The following is a 21,620-nucleotide window of genomic DNA, read 5'->3' on the forward strand; positions in this document are numbered from 1 at the left end:
GAATAAGGCCCACCGTGACCCTGACCAGGATAAAGCAGTGGTAAAACAGACAGTAAATGAATGAATGAGGATTATGTCAAATGTAAAGAGACGTGTCTTTTAAAAAGGATTCAATAACCCAAAAGATTTTCGGGTCATCACCATGTGAGCTTTTATATTATTCATGTCCAGCAGTGGTTCTTGCCTTGAACTTTCCCACTGATCCCATATATCTGTCGAGTCTCTGCCAACTTTATCAAGGCGTCCAAGTTCTTAGATGTTCGCCTTGGATCTTCATGCATAAATCATTGATCCACTATTGGAGGAATTTTGATAGATCGTCCATATTTCTTTGAATTGGCTGTTCTAAATAGCCGATGCAGTCCTGCCTTGCATTTAGTGTTATCGGGTTGGAGAGGCAGTCTCACCAAAACCAGAACGTGGAAAGGAAAAAAATTATAATATTTATTTATTTATTTATTAGGATTTTTACGTCATGTTTTACACTTTGGTTACATTCATGACAGGAACGGTAGATACTCATTACACAAGATCCATCAGTTCTACAGTAGTTTAATGCCAAACACAGTAATGGACAATTTTCTTCAATTAAACTCACTTGCCCGTCTTTGGAAACCCATGCAGAGAACATATAACATAAAAAGAACATTAAAAAAACTATTACATTAAATAACAATAATAATAATAATAATAATAATAATAATAATAATATGTGCTAACTAAAAGCTAACAAAAAGCCTTAAACCTACCAAAGAGTAAACTGAATATTACATACAAATGAAAAATTTGGGGCGGTCGGGTCTCATAAGCTTGACTATCCCTGTGAAGAGCTCAAGCTTCTCAAATCTCAAAGGTGCTATCAGCCTGGCTGGGCATCTTAGAGACACAGTTGGTCGTGTCTGTGGGTGGGAGGTCTGTTGGGGTTTTCTTGCTGCTGTAGAAATGTGACCTCTGCTATCTGGTTGAGGCACCTGCACAAGAACTGTGGCAGGTGAAAAGTAGTGGCCGATGACTGCGAGTGGGTTGCAGGGGTTGTGTGAAGAGGGGGAACTGCAGTAAGGAATTGGAAATGACCAGATTAAAAGAAAAAGGTGGCAAATGCCTGGAAAAATGATAACTAAGAAAAAATTAAAACTATAATAGCATATTTACTGAACACACTACATGCAGAAGTATAAAGACGCCCATCCTAATTTTCCAAACAAAAGAACGATGCTGGAACACAGAAATCAAAGGTACAGAAATAAGGTTGTGATTTTTAATGTAACTCTCAAATCTCCAGTAAAACTTTCTAATCAGGGTGCAATCTAAGACCACTGGACAGTTGTAGCCTAGTGGTTAAGGTACTGGACTAATAATCTAAAGGTTGCTGGTTTAAGCCTCACCACAACCAGGTTGCCACTGTTGGGCCCTTGAGCAAGGCCCTCAGGCCTTAATTGCTTAGATAATATATTGTCACAGTACTGTAAGTCGCTTTGGATAAAAGCATCTGCTAAATGTGAACACTTTACTTTTACTATGTGCACTAACTGCTTTATCCTGGTCAGGGTTGCGCTGGGTCAGCGGCAGGGCAGAAATACACTGGTGCCAATTCAGAGTACCCAGAGGAAACCCATATAGACACAAAGAGATCATGTAAAACTTTCTTCAGACACTGACCAGGGTGCCTGGAAACTATTTATCTGTGTGGCATCCACTTTATCAGCTGCCCCACGGTACCACCCTCAAGAATAAATTTACATTTTCAGCATTTAACAGATGCTTTTATCCAAAGCGACTTACAGTACTGTGACAGTATACAGTCTGAGCAAGTGAGGGTTAAGGACCTTGCTCAAGTGGCCCAATAGTGACAACCTGGCAGTAATGGGGCTTGAACCAGCGACCTTTCGATTACTAGTCCAGTACCTTAACCACTAGGCTACAACTGCCCAGATCTTCCCCGTCCTGCTGGACCTAAAGTGACTTTCTTTAAAATTTCATATTCATTCCCTTTATAGCTCTACGTGTCCTGGCACCAGGTTACACAACTTTGCATATTTGTTATAAAACGAGAGAATGAAGAACCCAGCAGGTGGCAGGACTTTGGATTTAGGAGCAGAGTTTTATGGTATCAACTCCCAGAAAGTTTAAGAGCCTTGAACGCATGGTATTTACGTCTAAATTAAAGACACACTTGTTTATCAGCTCTTCAAACAACAGGACCAGTAAAAACAACAATAATATTTTCCTTATGTTCACTATAGTTTGTGCTGTTGTGTTTAGAATGTTTATGTTTTTTCTGTTGTTGTGCAGTCATTACTAGTTTTTATACGGCTTTGCTATTTTCTATTGCTATCATATAAAAAGATTTAATATATTTTCAGTGTATAAAAATTGCCATTTTTTTCTATTGTGTTTATGCATTTTCTCCCATTTTCTACAATTTAGCATAGTCAATTTGTCTTCCCCTGCTGGTGGATCCCTGATTGCAGTCGAGGAGGGTATATTGTTGCTCACGCCTCCTCCAATTCGTGTGCAGCCCTTAGTGAAAACCTTTTTCACCCATGCATTCTGCACAGGTGCCTCTATCCGCTAATCAGGGTCCTTACATAGTGTTTGAAGACCCCACCCACATAGTCCGGTCATCCCGCCCTAGCAAAACCGTGTCTGCTGAAGGCACTGCCAATTATGCCCGCTAGATGGCACCCAGCCGACCGGTGTCAACGCGGAGTTTCAAACCGAGGAGTTCAGAATGTCGGCACTTGTACTAAAATTGCCATTTTTAAAACAGGTATCCAAAAATATGTATCCTAATTTTTGGTACATGGGCAAAATATCCTAACACAAACGTGTCATTTGGATTACAAACTTTAAACTGAAGAAAAACAACTCTAAATCAGACTCATTATTTTAGAATTATTCTTGTTTTTCTTTTTATTATTTAGTGTTGGACAGCTTCTACCAAGATGTTTTGGACTGTCCAACAAGCTCACAGTCAAGTGTCCACATACTTTTGGCCATAAAGCATTTTTAGAAGCATGTCTACTTATACTTTTATATTCCAGCAGCTTTTTCACTTGTGAACGTTTTATTGCCCGTTCTCAGTCGGAGAACTAAGTACCGGTGTTTCCCAGTTTTAAGAGCACTTGAATGCAGCATTAGCATATAATTACTATAGCACACTCGCTGACAGCTGTCAGAACCTGAATGCTTTAAAAAACCAACCAGCCTAATATTCTAGCTTTGGGCACTAATGCGCCAGTTACAGTTTAGTTTCATCATGTTTAAGCAAATAAATCCTGAAAGAATTTGTTATCATTTTGGCCTGTGCACGGGTATTACAGCATGTCAGTCACCGGAACGTACCGCCATCAGCCAAGATTACTGATGAGAAAATGAATACAGATGCAGCCACGTGCCATTCGTAACATGAAATGAACACTCTCGTTACTCCAGTGCTCTGTGAGTAGTTGTGTTAAGCGCTGAATCTCATAAATTCTCCCCCCGGCAATGTTTTTTTTAAATCTCATTCCTGGCTCTCATTCTTTCTCTTTCCTCCGTCTTATTCCGTCCCCACAAATGTTAATTCAGCTCGTATCGCTCTGTAGAGAGACAGTCCGTCTCTCGGTGCTGTGGCCTTATTCCTACATGCACAGGACTCTTATCAGGCTACTGCAGGAAGCTCTTCTGGAAATGACTGTGAGCGACACATAATGAGTCTTCAAAACAGCGCTGCTTCAGCCGGCTGAATAAACCCGAGCGGGTCCGTGAGCGTAATCCATGCTGCTCCAGGGTGAACTCCTCGATGTGATGGAATGCACAGCCTGATCTGTGGTGTTATGTAAGAGGTGCTTCCATTATATAACATCCACAACTTCCATTCATTGTCTGTTTGTACCTCTGCTTTATTCTGGTCAGGGTCGTGATGGGTAAGATTCATCATGAGAAAGGCAGGAAACACCAGACTAGGTCACCAGTTTACTAGCTACAGTTAACCTCACTGCATGTCTTTGGACAAAAGAAACCCACACGGACAAGGGGAGAACATGCAAACTCCCCACAGAAAGGACCCTGACTTTTTGGCCAGGAAATCGAACCCATGCCCTTCATGTTGTCTCACCAGGTCGATATGAAAACATGGTCAATGGCAATAACAAATAAAAATATTGAAATGTATATTGTAGCGTTGAATTTTAAACCCTGGATCCCAAGTTTAGTTTACCAGTGCGCCGCCCGAGTAATTAAGCAAATATATACAGTATATTATATATACAAATATATGCAGTCTTTTTTTTATTATATTTTATGCATCAATTTGTAGTCAATTTGTCTTCCGCTGCTGAGGATCCCCGATATTTTGCAGTCGAGGTGGGTATATTGCTGCTCACGTCTCTTCCGACCCATGCGCAGCCCTTAACGGAACCCTTTTCCACCCATGCACTCTGCACAGGCACCTCTATCCTCCAATCAGAGTCCTTACACAGCGCTTGAAGACCCCGCCCACATAGTCCGGTCATCCCTCCCTGCAGGCACTGCCAATTATGCTCGCTAGATGGTGCCCAGCTGACCGGTTTCCTCTCACTGCATATATACACAAGACTGGATACTCCAGTTCCACATTCTCTAATCCTGTCCTCAGTTCTAAATTTAACAAGCCTGAAAATGTGCACCGTTTATTTTATCACAAATAACAGTTTTCAGACATCTAGTATGATGTACATGCTTCTACTTCATTTTAATTAGAGACAGTGGTAGCTTTGGGCTCCACTTGCCCCCCTTGAGCAAGGCCCTTAAGCCTGTCCAGGGGCAGAACAATGGCTGACCCTGTGCTCATACCCCAGCTTCCAAACACGCTTGGGATATACAGAACTAAGAATTGAATTGTACTGTAGGCTTTCTTCTTCTAAAGTTTTTCTTTGTGATGCTGGATCGTGTATTGATTTAGTTCAGAATAAAAAAGGCTGTAAACATCCAGATTTCTCTCACCTTGTGCTCAATCTGCTGTGAGGAGAGTCTCTTGGCCTCCACTATTGAGCGAAGCTGTTCGTACTGGATGGGTTTGTATTTGGCGAGTCCCAGTCCATCCTGCACTCGCTGGGTCAACTTCTCTGTAACAGACGTCACACAAAACAATGAAATCAAAACGAACACATTCATACAGATAAAACCACAACATGGTCTGTACTCATGATGTTAGTCTCTACTGAATCTTTTTCTCTGTGTGTGTGTGTTTTATTATTATCAGTCTGGATCCAGAATGCAGAAGTGCACGATAATGGCTAAAATCATAATGACTAATTACTTTGCTTAACACTGAAGCTGCAGTTTTAAAATAAATGAACAAAATCATTTCATTGAAGCTCTCAAATGTCACAGCAGTAAAATGTTCACTGTACTTCTGGAGCTCAAGAAAGCATCATTAGTTATCCACGATAAATCACAGCAACACAAGCAAATCTCAAGTAGACGGGAGACAAAAAGTCAGGAGAGGAAGCTGGAGGTGGCACAGATGAAGATGCTGAAAGTCTCGTTGGGAGTGACGAGGGTGGCCAAGATTCCTCTCTGTACTTGCACCCAAGTTGTGGAACGAGCTTCACTTGTCTGTCCAAATATCTCCAAATATGTCCAAAGAGTCTCATGTACTTACTAATGCTTTATTTCTTGCATTTCATATAAAAAAAAAAACTAACAGAGTTTCAGCAGATTTTTATTCTTGAACTGTTGTCTACTTAAACTAGAGTAGGAAATGTCTACTGTGGATAAGTGTCTGATAAATGCCGAAAATGTTAATGTAAATGAGTTTATTAGCGGGACGGCACAGGTAAGATGCTTTAGAGATGATATTGAGTGTGGAGAGTGGGATGGTTTGAGCATGTGAAGAGGAAGGATGAGAGTTCTTTGGGGAGGTTTATGGATGCGGTAAGGGAGAACACGCATGCTTTTGGTGTGACAGGAGGATCAGGACAGGGTGAGATATAGACAAATGATCCACGACAGGAGCAGTTACAAAAAATCACAGCCACACAAGCAAATCTCAAGTGTCCATAAGAATGTTTTTTAAAAAGACGAGACAAAAAGACAGGAGAGGAAGCTGGAGGTGGAATAAGGAGGGATTTTTTTAGAGGGACAGCAAAGGTACGATATTTTGAGATGAGACGATGTTGAGAGGAGAGATTGAGATGGTTTGAGCATCTGCAAAGGAGGAATGAGAATTCTATGGGGGGAAGGGTGCTGAGGAGAACAGGAGGTTTATGGATGCTGTAAGGGAGGACATGCAGGTTTTTGGTGTGACAGGAGGCGAGATGGAGACTAATGATCCTTGTGGAGCAGTTAAACGGAGCGGAAGAAGATATTTGACATAACGTTTAGCTTTGCTGTACAATTGCTCCTTTATACTTTGAAGGCTGGTGCTTTAGGGTGAAATCTATAACATTAAAGAGTTAATTGAGATTATTTCCTGTAGTATTCGTACAGCCCTGGACCGCAGCAAGTGTGGTGCATTTGTGGAAGTCTATAAATCAGTGTGCATGTTAGATTTTTGATGCCAAGCCATTTCATCACAATGGCAAAAAACTGCCCTTAATGGTACTCGGAATGACAGAGAGAGTGTGTGCTGGGCGAGAGAGCAAACAGCAGTTTGGGGCAGAACTCTTGTTCCCTGTGACTGTATTAACACAATAAATAATGAAACAACCTGTTCAGTGTTTAACCAAGTAAATGAAGGTATAAATTTAGTTTTAAGTATTTATTTGTTCTGTTGTGTGATTGAGGAGACTCCGGTTAGTACATTTACATTTTCGGCATTCAGCAGACACTTTTATCCAAAGCGACTTACAGAACAGTAACAGTATATTGTCTAAGCAATTGAGGGTTAAGGGCCTTGCTCAAAAACCTGACAGTGGCAACCTGGCAGTGGTGGGGCTTGAACCTTCTGATTACTAGTCCAGTACCTTAATCACTAGGCTACAACAAAAACACTAAAACAAACAAAAAAAACACAAAAATCAGGTTTATTGCACAGTATTATTCTGTGATTTGAAATAAAGCCAGGGTGGCATGGTGGCTCAGTAGGTAGCACTGTCGCCTCACAGTAAGAAGGTCCTGGGTTCGATCACCAGGTGGAGCGGTTCGGGTCCTTTCTGTGTGGAGTTTGCATGTTCTCCCTGTGTATGCGTGGGTTTCCTCCGGGAGCTCCGGTTTCCTTTCACAGTCCAAAGACGTACAAGTGAGGTGAATTGAAGAAACATGACTGTGTTTGACATTAAACTTGTGAACTGATGAATCTTGTGTAAGCAGTAACGACCGTTCCTGTCATGATACTGTACTTTAAGGCTGCTGTTGTGAAAATGCTAAAGCATACAAGGGCACTAAGACTGGGCACTGCTGTTGGGCACAGACCATTAAATCATCTGAACTATGCTAAACTGAGCTGTGGTCAGAGTTTAGTTCTTTCCCATCAAACCCTGCAAATAATTTTAATGGACGTTAATGTTACTTTAAATAAGAGCAGAATTCTCTAGATCATCACAGTTCAAAGGAGCAACAAGATTTACTTTTACTGTAACTAAGGGGTCCAACCCGAAAAATTAGACCAGAGCAGCAGCGGGAAACAGGAGCATAATAATGATAATAATAATCACAATCATAATAATAATATAGTAATAATAATAACAGTAGTAATAATAATAATAATAATAATAATAATATATAGCAAATTTATATATAATAACATATAGCAAAAAAAAAAAAATAATAATATATGGCAATAATAACAATTATAATAATATTAATATAATAATAATAACAATATAATAATAATAATATATAGCAATATATATATATATATATATATATATATATATATATATATAATAATAATAATATAGTAATAATAATAACATAAATAAATATAACATAAATAAATAAATATAACATAATATAATATCAGAATCACAATAAAATAATAATAATTATTATAATGTCCTCTGTGTTTTGATGATGGTGGTGAAAGACCATAGACCATGTTGGTCCAAATGTCATCACTTAGGTTAAAAAATAGTGACTGTTAAAGCCATTGCATATGATTTACATTAAGATTAGATTCCTTTATTGATCCCCATGAGGGAAATTAGATAGAAACAAGACAAGTAAACACAAAATGCAGCTTTTAAATGATCATTCCATTTACTGAAGATAAAGATAAGATAAAGATAAGCTATATCAGCATGTGAAAAGTCATTGTTCCCTAAACCTAATAACTGGTTGTGCCACCCTTGGCAGTAACAACTGCAATCAAACATTTCCAATAATTTGTGAGTCTTTTACACCACTGTGGAGGAATTTTGGTCCGCGGTTCTGTACAGAACTGTTTAAATTTGGCTGCATAAACTGCCTGTTTAAGGTCTTTCTACAGCATCTCAGTGGGATTAAAGTCAGGACTTTGATGCTGCCACTCCAAACCATTCAGAGACGGACGTGCTTGTGTGCTTTGGATCATTGTGTTGCTGCATAACTCTACTGCACTTGAGCTTTAGGTCACGAACTGACAGGCAATTAAATGTAGTAGCTTAAGAGGGGTGATTAGGTTTTCTTTTAAAGCCAGGTCGGCTAGACTGCAGTTTTTATTCATCAAATAATTTACTTGGGTTATCAATTCAATTCAACAATAACAATAACAACACTCCTACTATCATCTGCAATGACTGTAATAACAACAATGATAAAATATAATACAATGGCAACACTCCTATTATCTATCTTTATAAATAATAATAATAATAATAACAATAATAATGATTGATGATAATAACAACATCAACAACAATAATAATAATATAGATTAAACTGTCAGTTTGTGGATCTGATCTTTATCTAATACTAAAAGTAGTTTGATGATCTACACATTTAAGTGTAAATCAAAGAATTTAGGAGGAGGAGCAAATACTTCTACAACCTCACTCACTCACTCACTCACTCAGGGGGGGGTCTGGAGCCTATACCAGCTTTTCAACGGGCGCAAGGCACACAGTAACACTGGACGGGACATCAGTCCATCGCAGGGCAGACACACACACATACATACACACACCCATTCACCTATAGGGCAATTAAACTGACTGCATGTTTTTGGACTGTGGGAGGAAACCGGAGCTCTTGGAGGAAACCCACACAGACAAGGAGAGAACCCGGACCGCCACGCCTGGGGATCGAACCCAAGACCTTCTTGCTTCTACAGCGCTACCCACCGAACCACCGTGCCGCCCATTCTACAAACTGTGCTGGGTTTTTACTTTGTGTAAAATTATATTTTGATTAAGGATCTGACATTAGTTTAGTCTGACAAATATAAAATCACAAAGCCAAAAATCCTGACTAGGGTTTTATTGATTTATCTATAGAATTAAGCAGCAGTTTGGGGTTAGAACTCTTGATCCCTGTGACTGCATTAACATAATAAATAATGGAGCAAACTGTTCAGTGTTTCACCAAGAAAATGAAAATCTATATGTAGTTTTAAGTATTCATTTGTGCTGCTGTGCAGTTAAGGAAACACTAAAACAAACACAAAAAACACACAAATCTGCTTTATTGTACAATATTATTCTGTAATTTGAAATAAAGCTGTGATGGTGTTTATTAAATATAGAAGAATTTGCAAAAATAGAAGAATTTAGGAAGGGGAGGAAATAATTCTACAAACTGTGTTGTGTTTACCTTGTCTAAAATTATATTTTGTTTAATGATCTGAAAGAATGCATGGAGGTAAGGTATTTAGAGAACTTCAGTGTACGTCTGGCTAATGTTAGAAGGTCAGTTGATCAGTCAGCAGACCCGCATCCAGATCTGCACGTCACCCTAAGTAGCCCTGAATGACAGGAGAATAATGGCTCCATTATTTAAGTTTCTCTGTGTATGAACTTCAGGCCACGTTTACTGAAGAGCATGAGGGTCACAAGCACCTGCACTCACACTTAATCCTTCTGTGTGAAAAGCTGAAGAACCGAAGCTTGTCTTACCTATTTCCTCTGACCGGTGAGTGGACAGAAAGGCACGGAGGTCTCTCCCGCTCATCTCTCTCTGAAACGTAAAACACTGCATTTAATTCTGATGATGTTCATGAATTTTACAGGCAGTTTGATGCTCGTGACAGGCCAATTAGAACCGTATCCCTTAGCAGTCAGAGGTCGTAGGAGGGAGGCCGGGGTACAATCCAAAGCCCCTTTCATGTCTTCAGCTGCACTAATCGGCTTATTTTCAGGGATTAAAAAGTACACGCAGTAGTGAAAAGCAGTGATTTAATGATTTTACACAGGCAGCAGAATTCAGGACTGAATATCAAGTAATGTGACCAGTGTTTAGCTTTGTGTATTTATTCATCTACAGTAAGAGCAGTATCAATGTGCAAAGGTGCAAACACACCCTGCACAGAGCACCAGTCCACTACAGGTACGGCTGGACAGTATTATAATACATACATACATGCAAAATTACTGTATACACATATACTTTATACACCGATCAGCCTTAACATTAAAACCACCTCCTTGTTTCTACACTCACTGTCCATTTTATCAGCTCCACTTACCATATAGAAGCACTTTGTAGTTCTACAATTACTGACTGTAGTCCATCTGTTTCTCTACATGCTTTGTTAGCTCCATTTCATGCTGTTCTTCAATGGTCAGGACCCCCACAGGACCAGCACAGAGCAGGTATTATTTGGGTGGTGGGTGATTCTCAGCACTGCAGTGACACTGACATGGTGGTGGTGTGTTAGTGTGTGTTGTGCTGGTGTGTGTTGTGCTGGTATGAGTGGATCAGACACAGCAGTGTTGATGGCGTTTTTAAATACCTCACTGTCACTGCTGGACTGAGAATAGTCCACCAACCAAAAATATCCAGCCAACAGCGCCCCGTGGGCATCGTCCTGTGACCACTGATGAAGGTCTAGAAGATGACCGACTCAAACAGCAGCAATAGATGAGCGATCGTCTCTGACTTTACATCTACAAGGTGGACCAACCAGGTAGGAGTGTCTAATAGAGTGGACAGTGAGTGGACACGGTATTTAAAAACTCCAGCAGCGCTGCTGTGTCTGATCGACTCATACCAGCTGGAGCCTATCACAGCTTTTCAATGGGCGCAAGGCACACAGTAACACCCTGGACGGGGTGCCAGTCCATCGCAGGGCAGACACATACACACACACACACACACACACACACACACACACACATTCATTTACCTACAGAGCAATTCAGTGTCTCCAATTTACCTGACTGCATGTTGTTTGACTGTGAGAGGAAACTGGAACTTCTGGAGGAAACCCATGCAGACACAGGGAGAACATGCAAACTCCGCACAGAAAGGACCCGAACCGCCCCACCTGGGGATTAAACCCAGGAGCTTCTTGCTGTGAGGCGACAGTGCTACCCACCGAGCCACGGTGCTGCCCTCACACAGACACATATAAAACATTCCTACTGTGCCACCTCATACAAAATAATGTTATATTGAAATAAATAGTCACATTTTATTGCATTATTTTGCATTAACTGCATCTTAAAGTCTAATGAATGCAATTAGATAATAACAAACATGATTATATTTTCTCTAAGTGAACTACAGAGAAACATATTAAATTCTTTGACTTCTCAATCATAAACAAACATGAATTATTTTTATACATGAAGGTTTATTTTGCTTGATTTAAGAGGTCTGGATAAAGACAGAACGGCTCTAATGAATTCACTGTCTGTGTTTGATTATCACTGATTGGAAGAAATTAACTGTTGTGTTTTTGCTCTTTTACTTCATATTGTACTGAGTTAATTATGTTATTCAGAGGCAAAAGTGTGTGTGTGTATGATTACAGGTTAATCTTATTTTTCACAGGGAGCGATGACACACACCTGACATGCACACAGAACGGCTCATTATGTGAAATTATGTGGAGTTGTTTATTTCTTCATGCAGATTTCTCATAGTGCTGCAGATTTCTATCGACTGGTACGTAACCAAATAGTACACGATGAGCTCCAGAGTTAACGTTAAAATGGGCCAAAAGGTCATAAAAATTTGTTATTGTTGATCAGCATATAATCTAACACTAAAATACAACCGAAATCTAACCACTATTAAAAGTTAAAATATATTACTAAACAAAATGCATTGCTGCTTTTTTGTTGCAATATATTTTCTTATCTACCAAGGATTCATCCAAGTTAGGGTTGCAGTGGGTCAGGTTCCCCTGTAAACACTGGGAACATGGCAGAAACACACCCGTGGGGCCTCCCCAACTTAGACATAGCCAATCATGTCTGTGTAGACAACTGGTTGGCGGATAGCACCTGCTAAGATTTGAACCCCGAGCTCAGCGGTAGTGCACTACCATAATAAGCCGCTGTGCCACCCGAGCAACAATTATTTTAACCATAAAAATATATGTTATATATGTGTTGTTCACTTTCATTTAAATATAAGGTGACACAAGGGGCTAAATTTCTTTAAGCATTTTTACATTGTAATAATCAGTGCTTGAAGTGAGGAAAAAATGTCACATATTGGTGTGTTTCAGCCGGTATTAGCAAATCATTATACATTACATTCTGTATTAATGTTACTTGTCTTGTATTTGTCGAGAGAACAGGACCAGGTGAGTTTCATATAGTGCCCCCTGGGTAATGTAGTTTATATACTGTCATTTTAAATCAAACCAGAACCTGATATTGAGGGGGCAATAAACAGAACTGGCTGCTTGTGAGAAGTGCTGGTATGTAAAAGCCATACATTTTTATACATTTGCTTGTTCTTTGTCTTTTTAATCAGCAACAAACTTCAGTAAAGCTTTAAGCTGCAGGTTTGGAAGCAGAAGCTTTTTTCTTGCATGGTAGCCTCTAAGTCTATAGCGATGTAAAGCTAGCCTAACTGCTGACTGAGACAACTGTGTTTAAGCAGCTTAATTATTAAAAATGACTGTCCTTCTGAAGATCCTGCTTTAGCATTAAGTGACAGATTGGGTTTCTTTTGCTACCACTTTTCCATGTACTTTGTACTTATTATTAAATAGTACAGATGATCTTGGGTTTTGCTTTAAAATGCCCATCTATTCATTTTCATTTCATTCAGTGATTTTCGCTTTATCCTGGTCAGGGTCGCAGCAAGTTCGATTCACCAGAAAACACTGGGAACAAGGCAGGAACACCCTGGATAGGGCGCCAATCCATTACCGGGCGCTGCCATCCCTTCCCCCTCAAAGACATAACCAGTCATGCCCGTGTAGACGCCCCACTGACCGTTAGCACAGCTGAGATTGGAACCCAGATCTCAGTGGTGATGTGTGAGAGTGTAATAGACGGCTGCGCCACCTTGAGCACCTCTATCATCTATTACTTACAGTGTATCACAAAAGTGAGTACACCCCTCACATTTCTGCAGATATTTAAGTATATCTTTTCATGGGACAACACTGACAAAATGACACTTTGACACAATGAAAAGTAGTCTGTGTGCAGCTTATATAACAGTGTAAATGTATTCTTCCCTCAAAATAACTCAATATATAGCCATTAATGTCTAAACCACCGGCAACAAAAGTGAGTACACCCCTTAGTGAAAGTTCCTGAAGTGTCAATATTTTGTGTGGCCACCATTATTTCCCAGAACTGCCTTAACTCTCCTGGGCATGGGGTTTACCAGAGCTTCACAGGTTGCCACTGGAATGCTTTTCCACTCCTCCATGACGACATCACGGAGCTGGCGGATATTCGAGACTTTGCGCTCCTCCACCTTCCGCTTGAGGATGCCCCAAAGATGTTCTATTGGGTTTAGGTCTGGAGACATGCTTGGCCAGTCCATCACCTTTACCCTCAGCCTCTTCAATAAAGCAGTGGTCGTCTTAGAGGCGTGTTTGGGGTCATTATCATGCTGGAACACTGCCCTGCGACCCAGTTTCCGGAGGGAGGGGATCATGCTCTGCTTCAGTATTTCACAGTACATATTGGAGTTCATGTGTCCCTCAATGAAATGTAACTCCCCAACACCTGCTGCACTCATGCAGCCCCAGACCATGGCATTCCCACCACCATGCTTGACTGTAGGCATGACACACTTATCTTTGTACTCCTCACCTGATTGCCGCCACACATGCTTGAGACCATCTGAACCAAACAAATTAATCTTGGTCTCATCAGACCATAGGACATGGTTCCAGTAATCCATGTCCTTTGTTGACATGTCTTCAGCAAACTGTTTGCGGGCTTTCTTGTGTAGAGACTTCAGAAGAGGCTTCCTTCTGGGGTGAAAGCCATGCAGACCAATTTGATGTAGTGTGCGGCGTATGGTCTGAGCACTGACAGGCTGACCCCCCACCTTTTTAATCTTTGCAGTAATGCTGACAGCACTCCTGCGCCTATCTTTCAAAGACAGCAGTTGGATGTGACGCTGAGCACGTGCACTCAGCTTCTTTGGACGACCAACGCGAGGTCTGTTCTGAGTGGACCCTGCTCTTTTAAAACGCTGGATGATCTTGGCCACTGTGCTGCAGCTCAGTTTCAGGGTGTTGGCAATCTTCTTGTAGCCTTGGCCATCTTCATGTAGCGCAACAATTCGTCTTTGAAGATCCTCAGAGAGTTCTTTGCCATGAGGTGCCATGTTGGAACTTTCAGTGACCAGTGTGAGAGAGTGTGAGAGCTGTACTACTAAATTGAACACACCTGCTCCCTATGCACACCTGAGACCTAGTAACACTAACAAGTCACATGACATTTTGGAGGGAAAATGACAGGCAGTGCTTAATTTGGACATTTAGGGGTGTAGTCTCTTAGGGGTGTACTCACTTTTGTTGCCGGTGGTTTAGACATTAATGGCTGTATATTGAGTTATCTTGAGGGAAGAATAAATTTACACTGTTATATAAGCTGCACACAGACTACTTTTCATTGTGTCAAAGTGTCATTTTGTCAGTGTTGTCCCATGAAAAGATATACTTAAATATCTGCAGAAATGTGAGGGGTGTACTCACTTTTGTGATACACTGTATATGAAAATCTATTATCTGCTTTCTGTGTCCTGTACAAAGCTTTTTAGACGTTGCCAATGTAATTCTTCATGCTCAGCCTAATGAGTACGGTCAAACTAACAGTTCAAATGGGCACATTAAATAACACGGTAAAACTTTCTATACCAAGATTGTTCTATCTTCATGCAGCCAAAGAGCACTTAATGCAAAGAAAAAATTCTTAATGCAAAGAAAAAAAAACATACCAGATATTAAAGATATAAAGATATTAGTCACTCATGTTTATCAGGTAAAAAAAAAAAGCAATAAGGGAAATATTATTGCACTTTGCGGTAATTACAGTGTAATTATTATTGTATTAATGTATTAATGAACTAGTAATTAGAAGGTCCTTGTTTCAAGGCCCACCGCTGCCACGTTGGACCCTTAGATCCTTATGCGAGTCATTAACCCTCAATTGCTCGTCAAAGACTGTACTTTCTCCACAGGCTCAGGAAGTTTGGTCTCCCACCCAAAATTCTGAAAAACTTTTATAAATGCACCACTGAAAGTTTACTAACAGGCTGCATACCTGTCTGGTATGGAAACTGCTCTCTCCATGACCGCAAGGCCCTTCAGAGAGTTGTGAGAGCAGCCGAGGTCATCATTGGTCACAAGCTGCCAGCCTTACAGGACATCTACCGAAGCCGTTGTCTAAAGAAGGCTTCAAAAATTACCTCAGACCACACCCACCCTGCACACGGACTGTTCACAAAACTGCCATCAGGCAGACGGTACCGCAGCATAAAAGCCAGGTCCAGTAGGCTAAAGAACAGCTTTTTCCTACAAGCCATCAGAATGCTAAACAATGCATAATAATAGCTAACCCCCTTTTTCAGTTACTCATCAACACTCACATTTCATAACACTCACACTTTGGTCATGTGCAATATTAATATTAATATTAATACCACATTACTTCAAAACATGATGTGGCAATCTGAACTTCAATCTATCCTGCAGTATTATTATTATTATCATCAGTATTTCTATTATTACTATTAGCATTATTAACAGCCATTATTAATCTTGTCTGTGAAATATCCATAACGCCTGCAATGTCTACTATGGGTCAATGTTTACATTTACTGCAATTTTCACTTTGTTACAATGCAAATTTGCACTTTAACTGCAATTGTTTTTACATATATTTTTCTATATTTTTCTTCCTAGGAACAGCTGCTTCCCCAGAGCTGTGACCTCCATTACTTCCTCTGTACACCCCTGCCCAATTCCGTACGAACGCACACATTTTTGCACCTCATTGCTGCCACTTTGCACCTTAAATCTTATATGCTGCTATTATTGACTGCATGTTTTATGTCTGTGTTGTCGTATGTTGAGAAGTACTGCACAGAATTTGGTTGTACTATGTACAATGAGAAATAAAGTTTCTATTTTATTCTATTCTATTCTATTCTATTCTATTCTATTCTATTAAATGTACAAAATAAATACACACATAAACATTTAACTCCTTAAATTCAAGTGACTGATAAAAGTTTAGGAAATAGGTTTATAAATAAAATTACACCCCTGTCTATCTGTGCCATCAAGTTAATCATGTATAAAACTGTAGGTGTATTTTCAACATTGCATATTTTGTCATATTTAGAAAAGCCAAAATGATTATATTAAACTTTAAAGATAATTACATTATTAAGTCTGCCATGCATACATGTCCTCTACAGGTGTTTGTAAACTGACTCTGACCCCAAGTGTGTCCTTAAGAATATCTTATGTCTCATAAACTTAAACGTGACATTTAAAATCACCTTACATGCACTATATATATATTATAATTATATAATATATTTATATATAATATTACTCGTAATTACCTTTGTACTGTTTCTTGCGCAAAGCAGTTCGTGTACACAGCGTAACCAAGGAAACCTCTGGTCGTCTGTCATTGGTCCATTTTTTTACAAAGTTTTTGACCAATCACGTTGCATCTATTTTTTTCCTTTTTTGTCCGATCCAATAAAAGCGAAGGAACGGGAGCAGAGAGGCTGGCGCTTGGTGACGTGATGGGGAGCGGAGTTGCTCCGGAGTGGGAGCGGGGCAGAGTAGCAGAGGGAGTGGGAGGAGAGGAGCTTTTCTCCGCGGAGGAGTATGGAGCCGAGTCCGGAGTCTCTGTGAAAGACGGATTTTCGGGCTTTCTGATGGGAGCTGGCGTAACTCCTAGCAGAAAGTGAAGTAAAAGTGTCCTCCGAAAGGTACGAGCGCTTTAACAGCTTGTGTTTGACCGTTGGGAAAGTGTGTAGTCTGCATACCAGTCGGTTACGTCCTCGCTGAGAGCCAGTATACTCGCTTAAAACTGTGTAAACACTGTAAATATATTTTAAACCAGGACTGGAGCTAATTTCTCTGCCTTTTTTGGGGAGTTTTATTAGGTTTTTCGCGGTTTTTGTGTGAGTTTTGTGAGACTCTTGTGACTTTCTCGTCTGTCCGTTAGTGACCGTTAGGGAGGGCTCGAGCTTGCAGCGCGCGTGGGATAGAAGGTAAATTTGAATGAGGCGTTCGGAACGCGCTCGTGCTGAATGCAGAACCAGGTGTGTGTGCATGTGCGCCTGCGCGTAAGGAACGCCAGTTTTAAAAAGAGGTGTGGCTTCACCTTCTTATTATTTACTACTTGCACACCCTCCATCTTATACCTGTTCTGACTCACCTGAGCACGGCCCAACCTAGTCTCCAGTCTCGCGAGGTCAGCCTGCGTCTCAGAACGAGATTTGAGGTGTGGAGAGTCATGCAAGTTTATATTTATTTACTTATTAGGTACTTAACGTCATGTTTTACACACTTTACTGGTTACACAAGATTCATCAGTCCACAAGTTTAATGTCAAACACAGTCATGGACAATTTTGTATCTCCAATTCACCTCACTTGCATGTTTTTGGACCGGGAGGAAACCGGAGCTCCCGGAGGAAAGCCACACAGACACGGGGAGAACATGCACGCAGAACTCCACACAGAAAGGACCTGAACCGCCCCACCTGGGGAGCGAACCCGGGACCTCCTTGCTGTGCTACCCACTGAGCCGTTTTATTAAGCTTTACTGGAAATGTTCCCATGCACTGGTGTACATTCTGCATCCTCGCATCCTACATGCACCTCCACACTCGTTAGCTCCAGAGATCTCTCCTAAAGCAACAGCGCAGTCTGCAGTTTCTACTTTACACAAGATAGTATTTCTTTTTTTTACTGCATTGTACTCATTACAGAGTGCTCACGTGGCGCAGCAATAAATTATGCCAGCACACAACCTCTGGGATCCAGGGTTCTAATCCCCAAGTGGTGCTATCGGTCTGGAGTGAACACACACACACTGATCCGCTGGGTTTGTTTTAACGCATTGTGCCTAAATTAAATTGAAATGAAATAAACAATGTACTTGAGTGACACTTAATTGACATATGTTGTGTTTTTTCATGCTTACATTTGCAGTTGCGTCCCACAATGCATCCTGTGTGCTAAATAGTGTGTAACTATACCATACACCATATTAGTAGTGCACTGATATTAGTGTGCAATTTGGGGCGAGGCCCACTTCATTTTAAGCCCCTCAATTTGTTCGTTTTACAGACCTGTAGGGCAAAATCTCTCACTACAGGAACACTCCAGCACCTGCCAGCCCAAATTATATTTACTATATTTATATTTATATTTACTATGATTTTTACCCACAGTGACATTTCTTTTCTAGTGGTGGGTGCAGTGGGTAGTGCTGTTGCCTCACAGCAAGAGGGACCCGAGTTTAAAGTCTGAGTTTGATTCCTTTCTGTGGAGTTTGCATGTTTTCCTGCAGGTGCTCCGGTTTCCTCCTGCAATTCCAAAGACATACAGTCAAGCCATGCCCCGTGATGGACTGACGACTTGTCTGGGGCATTTCCTGCATTTCGTTCAATGAATCAGACCCATTGCAACCTTGACAAGAATCAACCAATGATAAAACAGACAATGAACGATTTAATGATAAAAACGTGTTTATTTAAGAGACTTTTATAATGGACGACTAAACTTTACATGACAAAGGGAACAAAGTCTATTTATAAAGCGCTGTGTTTTTCCTAAAACGTTTTTATCCATCAAAGATGCAGTGATGCTGCTGCTATTAATGAGATTGATGTATCGACGAACCACACACACTGACTCATGGTTACGCATTAAAATAGTGAACAGCAATCAACTTAATCATGCATCACCAATCACAGATGAAGCTTCAGTCAGTCATGGTGGTAAAAGACATTAAGAAGAAACAAATAGCGGCTGTCTGCTTTTCTGCTTGAATCCGTTAGTATATATATATATATTTTCAATTTCCTTTTCATTAATCTAAGATCTAATTAATATAGCTAGTTGAAGTATGGACTGGTATTTTCATTTTGGAGTAAATATATGCATATGCATGTAGCTGACAAGACTCTGTTGACTGGGTTCTAATCCACTTCTTACTATTCTGAATGCATTATAGCCACCACTGCTGTAGCAGATATAAAAAAAAGACACTAAAAAGTACATTTTAGAAGAATTGACTGAGATTAAGGCTGCGTTCACAAGGATAAAATCAGCATCTGTCAAAAAATGTGATGCTTTAATGAACCACATGTACAAACACCAACTGTGTACAGAACCTCATATGTCATTTTAGATGCTTCCCTGTAAAGTGGTTTGAGATTTTATCAGCGGCGCCCATGTAAATGCCACGCCACCCATTTATTTTCTGTGAAGACCACTTAAACCATGTGCATGTGATTATGATAGCAAGAGGTGAAAAGAGTGAAAATGGTTCAATTTGTCCTGGATTTTTGGCTGGAATTTTGGTTTGTGCTGTGAAGACCAAAAAGAATGAGAAATGTATCAGATTTATTTATTTTATTGACCTGTATCTGATCAATACTGATCTTTTGTGTTTAAGTAAACTGTATTAAGGCGGCACGGTGGCTCGGTGGGTAGCACTGTCGCCTCACAGCAAGAAGGTCCTGGGTTCGATCCCCAGGCGGGGCAGTACGGGTACTTTCTGGAGTTTGCATGTTCTCCCCGTGTCTGCATGGGTTTCCTCCGGGAGCTCCGGTTTCCACCCACGGTCCAAAAACATGCCCCCGTCCAGGGTGTTACTGTGCGCCCATTGAAAAGCTGGGATAGGCTCCAGCACCCCCCGTGACCTTAATTGGGTACGTGGTTAAGAAAGTGAGTGAGTGAGTAAACTGTATTAAGCGCTGTACAAAACCCTGTAAAAATGTCATTTATGCTGTAATACAGGGGTGTCCAAAGTTTGCTTTAAGGTGACCAGTCAAAATAAAAAAACCTTTTCTTTCCCAACAAATGCATTTAATTGCCGTTCCTTCAGCCTTCCCTCCATCAAACCTGATTGGAACGAACCAGGTCGTGGCTTCAAACACTCCACAGAGGCATGTTAGCGTGCTAGATTGCTGCATCACCTGAGCCCATTATTATTTTAAGTTTATTTTTCATTTTATTGTCATCAGTTGGTTTATCTTGGTTAGGATTGCTTCGGGTCCAGTTCCACAGCTAAACAATGGGTGCAAGGCAGTAATACCCTGAACAGGGTGCTAAACTATTGCGTAACCATAATCAAATACTATGTTTGTCTAGACGCCTGGTTGGCTGATAGCAGCACTGAGATTTAAACCCGGATCTCAGTACTGGTGAACTAGCCTAACAGAACGCTGCACCACCTGAGCACCATTATTATTATTATAACTGCAGTAATACACACTTTTTAAAGAATGTCAGATTGTAAAATGTGACCTCAGGTCCGTAACAAAAGTGCAAGCGTGGAAGTAGTCCTCTCAGTTTATAGGATAGGTCTGTTTAACGAGCTGAGTCATGTCTCAGCAAATCCAGTTTCCACTAACAGAGGGGTGAAAGTGTATTGTGAGACACCTATAAATTCACTAAGCGAATGTACGGGCCTGATGAAATCTTTTTGCAGGTCACATTTGGCTCCTGGACAGATCTGTTATAAATACATATAATTTACCTCTTTGAGAGCACTGTACAAAGTTAACTTTCCCAAAGTTTAATGACATTTTAATCAACTTGGCTGGGCAACAATCTGAGCATGGATTTGTTTTATAGTTTTTCATCTACAATAACCTATGGAATGTGATTTGAGAACCATGACGACATCACTGCCTAAATTCACATATGACAGAATGGACTCCAATTCTCATAGACACACTCCACAACATTGTAAAACAACTTCTAGAATTGTGAAGGCTGTTATAGCTGCAAAGAGGGGAGCAACTCCATATTCATGCTCATGGTTTAAGAATGTGGTGTTAAACATCCTAGTAGCTTTATGAGGAGGCTCCAGTGCTGGTCTTTTTTCAGTGTTTTGTATTTGTTTATTTTATTTACTTTAGTCGATTGTTTGTTAGTTAAAAACAACAGTGATACAACACAGTAAGCATGTTGTGCAGTGTGTGTGTGAGTTTGAGTATCATTTGTCCATTTGCGCCTCACGTTTATTCCATATGCAAACAGGTTACAACCGCAGTGGGACATAGAGGAAATAAAATGCAAATAGGGTTGCAGGATATTTTTTTTATCAAGAA

At 40.4% G+C, this 21,620-nt stretch overlaps 2 protein-coding genes across 5 annotated transcripts in view; one reads left to right on the plus strand and one right to left on the minus strand.

Moving 5' to 3' along the window:
* LOC134324445 (coiled-coil domain-containing protein 148-like) overlaps window positions 1-16,887 on the minus strand; it is a 58,560-nt gene extending 41,673 nt beyond the window's left edge. Inside the window, exons 1-3 of the mRNA XM_063006295.1 lie at window positions 16,879-16,887; window positions 9,996-10,056; window positions 4,966-5,087 (exon numbers count right to left, since the gene is read on the minus strand). Coding sequence (XP_062862365.1) covers window positions 4,966-5,087; window positions 9,996-10,050 — 177 coding nt within the window. The 5' untranslated portion in view covers window positions 10,051-10,056; window positions 16,879-16,887. The remainder of the gene's footprint in view (window positions 1-4,965; window positions 5,088-9,995; window positions 10,057-16,878) is intronic.
* Window positions 16,888-17,054: 167 nt separating this feature from the next.
* LOC134324454 (plakophilin-4-like) overlaps window positions 17,055-21,620 on the plus strand; it is a 122,887-nt gene continuing 118,321 nt past the window's right edge. For 3 of the 4 annotated variants that reach the window (XM_063006305.1, XM_063006309.1, XM_063006307.1), the window contains exon 1: window positions 17,056-17,256. The gene's annotated coding sequence lies outside the window, so the exon portion shown is untranslated. Of the gene's footprint in view, window positions 17,257-21,620 lie in introns of all 4 variants that reach the window. The other variant, XM_063006306.1, reaches the window with a different exon arrangement.

Source organism: Trichomycterus rosablanca, chromosome 12, assembly GCF_030014385.1.
Source record: "Trichomycterus rosablanca isolate fTriRos1 chromosome 12, fTriRos1.hap1, whole genome shotgun sequence".
NCBI classification, from domain to species: domain Eukaryota; kingdom Metazoa; phylum Chordata; class Actinopteri; order Siluriformes; family Trichomycteridae; genus Trichomycterus; species Trichomycterus rosablanca.